This window comes from Acinonyx jubatus, chromosome C1 (assembly GCF_027475565.1).
Source record: "Acinonyx jubatus isolate Ajub_Pintada_27869175 chromosome C1, VMU_Ajub_asm_v1.0, whole genome shotgun sequence".
In the NCBI taxonomy this organism is placed as follows: domain Eukaryota; kingdom Metazoa; phylum Chordata; class Mammalia; order Carnivora; family Felidae; genus Acinonyx; species Acinonyx jubatus.
In genome coordinates, this window is record NC_069381.1 from 61,229,250 (window position 1) to 61,241,737 (window position 12,488).

At 36.1% G+C, this 12,488-nt stretch overlaps 1 protein-coding gene across 3 annotated transcripts in view; it reads left to right on the forward strand.

Annotated features, from left to right (window-relative positions):
* Positions 1–12,488, forward strand: part of TNNI3K (TNNI3 interacting kinase) — a 283,164-nt gene that overhangs the window by 179,477 nt on the left and 91,199 nt on the right. For all 3 annotated transcript variants that reach the window (XM_027058869.2, XM_053214232.1, XM_053214234.1), the window contains 3 exons: positions 3,524–3,576; positions 3,901–3,953; positions 7,781–7,913. In XM_027058869.2, the coding sequence (XP_026914670.2) occupies positions 3,524–3,576; positions 3,901–3,953; positions 7,781–7,913 (239 nt within the window). The remainder of the gene's footprint in view (positions 1–3,523; positions 3,577–3,900; positions 3,954–7,780; positions 7,914–12,488) is intronic.

The following is a 12,488-nucleotide window of genomic DNA, read 5'->3' on the forward strand; positions in this document are numbered from 1 at the left end:
CAGGTCACAATCACACAGTTTGTAAGTTCGAGCCCCGCATCAGGCTCTGTGCTGACAGCTCAGAACTTGGAGCCTGCTTCAGATTCTGTGTCTCCCTCTCTCTCTCTGCCCCTCCCTTGCTCGAACTCTGTCTCTCCCTCTCTCTCTGTCTCTCAAAAATAAATTAACACTAAAAAAATTTTTTTAAAAACAAAAAGAACATAAGAGTTCATGTTGCATGTTATTTCAATTTGATAAAAACAGTAGTTATTTGTCTGGTGAGTCCAGCCTTGCCAAGCACAACATTGACTTTAGTCAAGTTTCTCAGCCTCCCAAGTCAGCCATTATCCTTTTCATAAAAATTCATAGAATTTTTAGTAAGACAACCCTTTCTAATTGGATATTTTATTGCTTTGTACTTAAGAACTCTAAACTAGAAAACTCCTAGTGTGATGAAGGATGATCCTTGGTTTTCTGTTCTTTTTTGTCCTCTCTATCTAAGCTATCCCAAGATCTAGACACTTTATTTTAGATGTTTTGATGGATTTACCCTATCTTATTTGTTTTCCACTCTTTTTACTTTTGTCCTTAATACCCAGGGCCTAAAATTATTCTTGAAGGCTAATCTCTCTGCTTTCAGAGCATTGCACCCTATGCATAAAAATGTGCTATTTCCTTGTATCAAGCCTAGAATTCCCTTCCCAGCTTTCATATTTCCTTGTAATAATCCAATACTACTTCCACCTGATTTTCCTCCATTATTCTCCAGCATGCACTGTCTAATTTAGTAAGTATATTCTTCTTATAATTCCTGATACCAACTCCAGGCATCCCCAACTTTTGGCCTTTACTAAGATTATCCCCCAACTTGGATTTTTTTCTCCCTTCATCTGCCTCATTTCCTCCTCACTACAACATAAGCTCACAAACGCTTTGCCTATATCCACTATATCCCAGTATATAGGAAAGTTCCTGGTATATAATCCACGTTTAGCCAATTTATATTTATAGAGTTACTGACTGTCTCTCAAGGCCCACTTCAAAGATAATTTCCTTTTTTAACCTACACTATTTTTTCTGAATTTTTACATAACCCACATTCATCTTTACTTTTTATCAACTGATTATAAGTTCTTTGAAGATGAAATCTATAACTTACCTCACTTTGCATCTCTCAGAGTGTCTTGATAATGTGAGGAAAGTAAATATTGTCCTTGGGGGGAAAGGTCCATAACACAACACAAAGATGATTCATAAAATCATTTTTCACCTACTGTTTGCCAGTCCCTGTTCTAAGATCTGGGATGATGGCCTACATGAACTGGATTCTGCGTCTTCACTGTTACTACTTACCTGTGTAATCTCTGTTGATACACTTAAGTTTTCTGAACTTGAGACTTCTGCAGGAACTAAGAGGGTTATACTAAGTTAGTTCTAATGTCTCGTCCAATTGTAGGATTCTGTGAATTCTAAATATTTATCAGCAGACAGATGAGCGGTATTCAAACAGTACTCATGACTGTCTATTTTCAGTTACTTTTAGTTAATTTATTTGCTAACAAATGTTTATTGAATACTCCTGTGCAATGTATGTGTGCTAAAAATGCTGGAGGTACAGCAAGGAGCATAATCCCTGCATGATTCCTGACATACCCTGCTTCTCATACTGTGATGCACTGGGTGGCCCAGTGACTAAATTCATTGAAATTTCTTTGATAAAAGAGTAAAATTTTGCTAAACTCTCCACCCCAACTCCAGCTAGGTGGTATAATCAGTCTTAATAACATAAAATACTTACTTTGGAAGAAATTTAAGCAAACAAATGAATAAATATTCCAAACAAATGTAACTTATCTGGTGGCTTCTCAAGATCCATGGTTTTAAGCTATTACCTTGATGACTACTATTGTGGAAAAAGTGAATGTTTAATTGGTGGTTCAGGGAGCCTTTCCCTCTGTTTAACTTGAACAGCTCCATTTAAAAATCTATATTATATGTTGAGATTATGCTCCTCAAAATGTTTTTTAATAACCACTGTTCTAGATAACTAATCAAAATTAAAATAAAATAACAGACAAGATGCTATACATATAGGTGTATTGTGTTTAGGGAATCCATGCTCAATATGTGTTTTAATGATATCTCTAAAATGTAACACCCCATATCCTTGATAGACCAAGATATTGTGGTATTGAAACTCCCATAAATCCCTCAGAGAATCTGGTGGTACAACATCAGATGCATTTTCTTGTCATACTTGAACTTCCAGAGAGTTCCTGATGCTATCAAGTTCTTATGACAGTTGTCTCATCATATGTTGCAACTGATAAATTTGAAGTTAAAGAGAGCATCCTGGGGGTTTTGTTTTGACATCCTTGATTACTTCTACACTGGGTTTTTCCAAGCAAATTGGCTTTAAACATATTCTAGATTTTAAGTAGTTGAAAGAGGATTAAGTCTATATTACTGAAATAAAATTCATTAATGATACTAGGGAAATTCAAAAGTAACTTTCTTATAACGCCGCAGTCAGCCCCAGAAAGTATTTATGTAAAGAATTCAATATCTTATTTGGGTCTTATTCAGGACTAGAAAATAATAGTGTTTTCTGTATATTGATCACAAAGCAAAACAATTAAGGATAAAGCAAATACAATAAATATAGTATAACCTATAGACACTAAAAGAAATCCAGTGGATGATCTCCTAATACTGAAATGCCTCATTTACAAGGCAAATGTGAAATAAGCATTCAGTAAGAAGCACTCCGTGACAATCTTGGATCATGATGTGTTTGTCCATCCATAAGATATCCCACAGCTCATTTTACCAATATGTGGGAGGAAGAATGACCTCTTTGGGGGCTGTCTCAGCCTTGATTTACTTTTTGAAAAGGCAGGACATTCTTAATGTCGCTTGAATTCTGGGTTGGAAAGACTTTGGTGATCTTTATAACTTTTTCTCCCTACAACCTTAAAAAGGGGTTTAGCTAGTATCAGGCTTAAAAACACTCCTTCTTCCTGGGAGTGTAGCTAGAACATGTTGGCCAAGACTTATTCCACAAAGGGTCCTTTTATTATGTTCATGTCAGGCTCTGACTTGAACTGCCCTTATGCTTCGGGTTCCAGCAAGCTGGTTCCCTTGCTCTGGCTCTCATATGCTCATGGATGCCTTTGACCCTGCCTGTTAACAATTGTATTAGCAAATGAACCACAGAGAGCTGAAATACTGATCTTCAGCGAATGGGTCTTTTTGACAAGTTTAGAGGGCTTATCCAAAGTGAGACACTGCGTATACTTTCCAAGTTAGATATAAAATGATTTTGTAAATATTCCTTTTGAATTAGCAAAATTAAAAAAAAAAAAATAAGAGTCACTAACCTAAGATCTCTGCCAGTCTTTTGCAGCTTGTTCAGCCTCTGGGTAAACAAATGATAACTATCAACCTCTTCCTTAAGACACCAGATTCAGAAATAATGAAGTTTACTCAAAGTCAGTGTTTTGTTTTTTGTTTCACTGTTTTTGTTTTGTTTTGTTTTTTACAGTCACAATATTCTTCTCTGTGAGGACGGGCATGCAGTGGTGGCAGATTTTGGAGGTGAGAGATTTCCATGAAAAATCCCCAAATGACATCAGTTTCTTTCTTCATTCTTAGTTGGTGTCTCATATTGTATGATGAAGCTGAAAAAGCAGTTCACACTGACAGCTATACTTTTCTAAATCATTCAAATTTCAGTGACCCTGAATTTTAAAAGTATATCATTTATTTTCAGTTTTTTTTCTCTTTGATATACCCAGCTACAAGAAAGGAAGTAAGCCTTTAAATAAGAGGTTTCTAGGGGGTTCAAAATTTTAGTTGTGATTTTGATCTTGTTTTTAAAGATGTTTTCTTTAACACGAATTCATTTTTTCTTTCCATCAGAATCAAGATTTCTACAGTCTCTGGATGAAGACAACATGACAAAACAACCTGGGGTTTGCTGCTGCTTATGTTCCTTATAATTATGAAACAATTAAAATGTGTAAACTCAGCATGACAGGAAGTGAGATGAGAGCAGCTTTAACTGGAAGCATTGTCATTGTCCCAGGGGCAGGATAAAGTTTTATGTTTTTATTTTCAGGAAGCCCTCAAAAGAACTCTTTCAAGGCTGTACCAGAAAAATAGATTAGATATATGTCTGGAAAATGAGATGGATAAAATAATACAGAATTTATTTCAGATGTAACTGAAAAAAGTACCAAGCAGGCATGGTTAATTGGCTTTCATTTTTAGATCTTCTTATTAAGTAGTGGAGAGAGTTAACATTTAATCAGTAACTAACTATAGAATTTGTAGTTAACCAGCACCTAGTAACAACTTTTTTCTGCTTCAGCATTATAAGGTAATATGGCATATAACCAAGTATTAATATTTAACTAAAATATAAGTTTTAACATCTGGAGCAAACATAATTGTATTCAAAAATGTCTGCTATTAAAATCATTACCTGCTCCCTTCTTTACTCTCCTCCCCTCCCCCAAAAAAGTAACTTCTCTTCCTAGACCACGTGTGTTATTTAACGACCTAAGCTTAGGGTAATTTCCCATTCCTTCCTTTTTCTGCTTCCACAGATGCATTCCACAGATGCATGTTTTCTGTTTGTTTGCATGCTTGTTTTAAGTTCATCCCAAACTCTCATTTTCCACTTCAGTTCATGTCTTCATCATCCCTTTTCTGGACTAGAAGTAGGATTCTAACTCCAGTACTGTCTTCCAGTTCCTTCTTTGCAACATCAGCCAAGTGTTAGGTTCTGACAATTCATCTCCTCCTATAACCATCACAGATACCCAGTACCCACAGGCCAAAATCCAAATTCATTGCCTGGAAGCCTCCTGCCCTCCCAAATCTGGCCCAGGGCCCCTCTGTGACCTCTTCTCCCACAGTAAGTTCTCTCAAGTCCCCCACACCCTAATACACAAGCCTCCTGCTCATTCCCCAAAAAGGCCATTCACATTCATATCCCTGTGTCTCTGCTAGTGTGGCTTTCTCTGCCTGGACAGTCCTTCACTCCACCTCACCTAGAAAGGTCTTGCAAGGCCTAGGAAATTTTATCCATTGTAAGTGCCTTCCCTTCCATAACATCCCCCCCCCTACACACACACACACCTGCTGCCTCCTCCCCATGCATTTTTCTGTCTGTGCTTTTGTAGCATTTTGTACTGCTAATTCGTACCCTTACTCATTCAGTCAATAAACATTTATTGAGGGCCTACCATGTGTCAGACATTGTGCAAGGGACCAGGAATGCAAAATGTGAAGAAAATCTTGATGTCAAGAGCTCATTTTCTATGGGGAAAACACAGTAATAAGCAGATAGATTTAAAGCAGTATGGAAGTCCTGTGATAAGTAAGGTGTGACAGAGCATCTTGGGATGAATGGGAGTAAATTAGGTGCAGGGAGAACAGAAAAGAGTGCCAGGTAGAATGAACAACAGCATGAGCAAAGATGTAGGGAAGGATGAGAAATATCAGACTTCCTGGGGGAACTTCAAAGAGCTTGTCATTGTTGGCATGCTCTGGGTGAGGAAGAAAAAGTGAAAGATGAGTTAGAGAGGAAGGCAGGAAATACATCATGGACCATGTTGTAAGTGAGATTAGGCATGTCTGGTTTCCCCAGTTAGATTTCATTCATTCATCCAGCAAATATTTATGGACTACTTACTAAATGCCAGACATCCTTCTAGGAACTGGGAATATTGCAGTGAACAAATTAATTTTCTTATTCCCATGGATCTAATATTCTACTAGAAGGAGATAGACACTGAACAAATCAACAAAATATGTATCAGGTTGTGATAAGTGTTACAGAGTAAAAACAAAGCAAGTATGTGAATGGAGAATGGGGGTATCACTTAGATAGGGTAAGAGGGAAAGATAACATTTGATGAGAGGCCTGACCAGGAGTCATCCATGTAAGGGGAAGAGCAATGTAGGCAGAGGGAACAGTCAGTGCAAAGGCCCTGACACAGGAAAATTCTTTGTGTGTTCAAAGGCAGAATGACTAGAGTGGAGTGAGCAAGAGGAGAATGGCAAGATATGAGGTAAGAGAGGAAGAATGAGTCCTCTTTTGATAGGACACACAGTACCTGAGACACAGAGATAGCTAGATCAGTGATTCTCAACCCTGGCACCACATTGGAATCACTTCAGAAACTTTTTAAAAAGTATTTTGCCTGAACCCATCCCCCAGAAATTCTGATTTCATTGGCCTGGGGTTGATCTTGGGTACCTGTATCTTTTCAAATTTCCCCCAGGTGATTCTCAAATACATCCAGACTCTGGCTAAATAAACGTTTGTTGAATGAAATTGAATTGAATTTCACCAACAGCAAGTAATTTTTTTTTTAATCCTAGCAGCACAGTCTTTAAGCACAGCACTACTCTAGATTTATTTTGAAGGCTATTTTGTTTCTTACTAGTTATGTGGCCTCATGTAAGTTGGCTAATTACTCTATTACTCCCCTGTGGGAAAATGGGCATACCGTATGCCTACTTCCACTTATGCAATGTTGTGACACAAGGCATAATCTGCTACATAAGTGGAGGCTATTTGGAAGGTGAAAGCCCATGTGGAAGAATTGCATATAAGCATCATAATCGGAATACATATATTCTTAGAATGCTATAATTATGCATGATTTCAAAATAAGGTAGACACTTGAAAAGAATTATCAGCAGCCAGCTCTACATAGAATTTCAGTAAGAGCTATAAAAGAATGCTGGTTTCTTCCAGTGGAAATACAAAGAAACAAGGTGTTTGGTGAAGTTCACTGATAAGGTTATGGAGCCATGGGATTTTAGAGCTGGAAGGGTTTGCCTCTTCTGTTCTGCCCTTAAGGAATCCGAGGTCCAGGAGCATACAAGACTTGCCCAGGGCTGCTCGAATAGTGAATGGTAGAGCTGGAGCTGGAATTTTCTTCTCCTAACTCAAAACCTAGTGCTCTTTCCCCTAAACTACAAATCAACCAAATGTATGCCATTTGCATCTCAGAATGCAAACTTATATTTCAAACCAAAAAATACATAACTGCAAGTGAAAAGAATGTAAATAATGCCATCAAAACATGAATATAAAACTTCATACAGAGAAAACTATAACATTTTATAGGTTTTCTTCCTGGAATACTGCACAAACCATATTCAGAAATAACACAACTGGGCAAACACAGGAGATATGACAGACCTGATCCTGCCAGTGAGCTATCTGCTTCATAAGAATGTCCTGGGCACTCCTCTAAGGCTCTAACTCTCCTCAGTCATGAGAGCATTATTTATGGGTCTAATTTAGTGGCTTCCTAAACTACAACCTGAAGATCTAAAGGAGGAAAGGTGTGATTAACCCCCAGGGAGGCATAGAGCTCTTGGATGAACGTGGTTGGCTATTCATAAGTTTATAAGGCTTCTAGGGGAAAGATGCTCAGAAGTAAACAAAAAATGCTGCTGCTGTGATCATTTTACAAGATGCAGGGTTACTTGATGATTCATATTGTTGCAATATTTTTGGAATGATTATGAATTTCATGATCTTCCAATGATTAACAAAAATGCCTTTGTAAAACTGAACAATGATAGTAAACATGTTATTAATGTATAAACACATCAGCTTATTGCATGGTACAGGGTAATCAGTGTTATTTTATCTTTATATCTTCTGAGAACAATGGGAGAACACTTACCAAATCCTCACAGAGAAGAGCACTGTTTCTACAATGGGATGACTAAACACTTGGCAAATGACTTGTGGATGTTTCTGAACACACAGAACCTCCGCTGGATGGCCCCTGAGGTGTTCACGCAGTGCACACGTTATACCATCAAAGCTGATGTCTTCAGCTATGCTCTGTGTCTCTGGGAACTTCTCACTGGTGAAATCCCATTTGCTCATCTCAAGCCAGGTAAGACATCCTGAAAGGTTTCCAGAGTTCTATGCCTTGTCACGACTTCAAGAAATATTTTTTTCCCCAAAATGATTACTCTTGGTGGGTCCACAAGATAAGAATTAAGTAAACAACTTAAAATTGTTTCAAGGTATGTGCCCAATCCAGAAAACTTACTGACCTAACTGTGTGACTTTAGGCACAGGCACACACAAGTGTAGGTATATTTTATTAAAGTTTAGGGCTTTGATTTATCTGTTGTTAATAAAACAAGCAAATGACTATGGTCACATGGCAGGTGGGTGCAAATAATGTAGACAATGTAATACTTATTTTTTGAGATTAGATTCTAGAAACTCCTTTTTAGTGTGTATACAGGGGTGAGCTGAAAGTAGCAACACATAAAAATAACCTACCAGGACCGTTTTCTGCTTGTCTCATGTTATATAAAAGAGAATTGCTTTTCATAATAATTTTGTATTACATAAATAGATGCGCTCCAAAAATGGGGCTTTGTGAGAGAGCCTAATTTTTGGTGATAATATACATTACACTCTATGTACATGTAGACAGTAGAGGCAGGAAATCTAATCACATGAAAAATATACACATATTTGAGCCTTAAGGTAAATTTTATTTGCATCTGTCTCTTCATTTTATTTGAGTTTCAGCTTTTATGTTTTGTCAATCTATTTACTTACTTGTATTCACCGTTAGACTGGGAACTCCTTAAGGGCTTTGCATCCCCAGAACCTAGTATGCTTAAAAAGTAGTTTTCAAATTAAATCACAATAAATTTTAAGTGAATTACTTTGCAAGCTCCTGGTGGCCACCCTATCACAATATATCAGACAAAGTCAAAAGGGATGTTAGGGAAAGACAAATCCCATAAATGTGGATACTCACAAATTAAAAGTCTTAACCAAGATCCCAATAATTGTTAGTACTCATTTGCAGAGCAAAGCTACATCTCACACTCTCTTTTCAAGATATTTCCCCATAATATCATATGGTCTTCAATTATCCTCTGCATAGTTTCTAACTAATTGTCCTAATATTTTTCTATATACTTTTCATAGAAAATCATGAGAGTTAGTCCTTATTATAGTGTGAATGTAAAGACTCTATTTTGAACTGAAACCACATTGCCATTTTAGGTTAATAATTCCACTAGTTTCAACAAATACATAACCATGATCATCACCATATAGAGTATTTCCATCACTGTAAAAAGTTCCTTAGTGCCTCTTTTGAGTTAATTCACTGTTCCCACATCCAGCCCCTAGAAATCACTTATCTGATTTAGGTCTTTATAGTTTTGCCTTTTCCAGAATGTCCTATAAATGGAATCATGTTGTTGACTTTCAGTCATTTATTCCTTTTTGTTCCTGAGTAATACTCCATTGTGTGGATGTATCTCAATTTAATAATGCATTCATACATGGATGATTATTTGAATTATTCTCACTTTGGGGCTGCTGTGCATAAGATACTAAAACCATCCAGGTATTTGTGTGGATGGTTTTACTACTCTTGAATAAATATATAAGAAATGATTACAGTACTAGATCTTATGATAAGAGGTTTTCTAAGGTATCTGTACCATGATGGATTTCTACCAGCAATGTATTATAATTTCAGTTGCTACACATCCTTGCCAGGATATTTTTGTTGTCTGTTTAAAATAAGACATTGGCCATTTGAGTAGGTATATAATGGTGTATCATTGTAGTAGTATTTTCTATTTTTCTAATAGCTAATGATATGGAAAATCTCACGTTTGTGTTCCTCTTTCTTTGGTGAAGTGTTTGTTCAGGTTGCCTTATTATTTACTTGTAAGAGTTCATAGATACTAGGTAGAAGTCTTTCATCTACTATGCGTTTTGAAAGTATTTTTCTTTAGTCTGTGGCTTGCCTTTTCACATTCTTAGCAATGTGTTGAAATAAGTTTTTAATTTCAATGAAGTCTACCTTATCAAACTTTTAAATCACATGTTTTTATATTCTTTCTAAAATATGGTTGCATCACTAAAGCCACAAAGATTTCCTCCCATGTTTTCTTATAGAACTCTTATAGGTTTAGGTTTTATATTTATAGAATCTACTTATTTTCTTTTTTTTAATGGTTACAGGTATGAGCTTTTGTTATTCTTTTGTTAGTTTGTGTTTTTTTAGTTTATAGTTTTAGTTTATAGTTTAGTTTATGGTTTTTAATATGCATGCTTAAGTTTTTCAGCATGAGTTTTTGAAAAAACTTTCCTTTCTCGATTAAACTAGTTTGGTACTGTTGTCAAAAATCAATTGACCATAGATGTGTATTTATTTTTGGGCTCTGTTTAACTGATATATGTCTACCCTTACACCAATACCATACTATATTCAGAGTTTATAGTTAAGTCTTGAACTCAGGTTATATAAATCTTCCAACTATGCCCTTCTTTAATAAAATTGCTTTGGCTCTTCTAGGCTTTTGGTTTTCCATATAAATTTTAGAATCGGTTTGTTTATTTCTACCAAAAAAAAAAAAAGCCCACTGGAATTTTGGGTAGATTACATTGAGTTTATAGATCAATTTGGAAAGAATTTACAACTTAAAAATATCAAATCTTCCAGTCAATCCACATGGTATAGCTCTCCTTCAGTTAGGTCTTCTTTTATTTCTGTTATCAGCCTATTTGTAGTTTTTATCATACAAACCTGGCACATTTTTTTAGACTTATCTCTGATACTATTATAAATGTTATTTTTTTTTAATTTCAATATCCAACGGTTCTTTGCTAGAAGAGAGACTTAATTAATTTTTAAATAACAACCCCATACTCTGCAAATTTGCTAAATTTACTTATCAATTCAAGTAGCTTTTTTTCTACATTCTTTGGGATTTTCCACATAAATTTTTTTGGTCATCTGTAAATAAAGGAAACTTTCTTTTTATTCAGTATGTCTGTTTACACCTTTTTCTTGCCTTCTTGCACAAGTGAATGTTGTGATGAACAACAATGAACAAAAAGTGGAAGTGATGAAATATATACCTCAAATCTATCTACTTAATTCCACCCACCACCATGCTAGTCAGAGCTGCCATCTTTTTCACTATAACTACCTCAATAGCCATTTGACTTCTTTCCTTTATTCTACCCCCTTCCTCTCCACTCCTTAGATATCCACTGAAATGGTATTTTAAAAACATAAAATTGATTATGTCACTATTCCTTAAAATCATTCTATGTCTTCCTGTGTTCTTAGGATTAAAGCTCAAAACTATTAATATGCCCTGTACAATTCTACATGATTCTATAGCTCTGACTGGCTCATATTAGTTCACGTCCTATGTTCCAGCCACTGTGTTGCTTCCTTCACTGTGTCCCATTTCTCCTGGCCTGTAAGCCCTTTCACAAACTCTATTTCCTCAGTAAATGCAGTTAATGATGACTCCACGAAGATTACTGTGAGGATCACATGAAATGGTATTTGTGACTGAACTCTGTAAACTGAAAACTCTCTGCAGCTGTAAGATTAAAGATGAGGGCAAAGTGTAACACAAGGTTGAGACTTCCTATGATTCTGTACCTGCATGGCACTCAGTCTCCAGAATGCTCATAGGAAACCTGCAGTCACCTTTCACTCTTCTCTTTCCTTCTTTTCCTCATTATTCCTTTCCTTCCTTCCTTGCTTTTCTCACTCATTTCCTTATTTTTGACCCCACTTTCTGAACATCTTTTGAATCTTTCCACTTATCTCCTCTCCCCTGCTACTTCCTTATTTTGCATGTAGAATTCTGCACAGTATCTTAAATGGTGTTCTTGTCTCCAGTTTTTCTGACTATCTTCACCAGTTGCCATACTATCTAGGTTTAGCTTTCTAAAAAACTCAAGTTAGGTCATCTGGCCTCCTTTAGTTAAAATCTCCAATGTTTTTTCTTTGCTCTTAAGATAAGGACAAAATTTCTTAAAATAATCTACAAAGCCTCACACTACATTCCTACTTTCCTCCCCAGATCTACCTTTGCCATCTGCAGTCTCTCATGTTCTCTATGTTCCAGCCACAGAGCACTATTTCTCTTCCCAAATGTGACTTGTTTCCTATGACTTCCTGTCTTTGCACACATTAGTCTCTGTCAAGATACTCTTGCCCACTTTTCATCATACTAACCCTAATTAACTTTTAGATCTTAGCTTAAATATCACTTCTTCCCAAACCATCTTCCTTAATCCTCTAATGTTGACTTAAAGCAGTCTCCTCCATGCCCCAAGTCATCATTTTTTTACAGTATTTATCATATTTTACTCATATAGTTTAGGAATTTTCCCTACTCCATTATCCTTTGCTAATTATAAAGTGAATATTTCAAAGAGATAAAGACCCCTTCTGTCATGGACCCCCAGAAATATTTACCCTTTTTGGAGGGAGAATATTGTATAATAAAACAGTTAAAAGGCTTGCCTAAGAATAACTTGATTCCAATATCCTAGATATTAGAATTTATAGTACTTTATTGGAAAGAGAGTTTGTTTATGATAGATGTTGATTTTTTTAAAGTTGGACAGTGACCATGCATCAAGAAATGAGGCTGTTTATATCATTGCAGTGGTT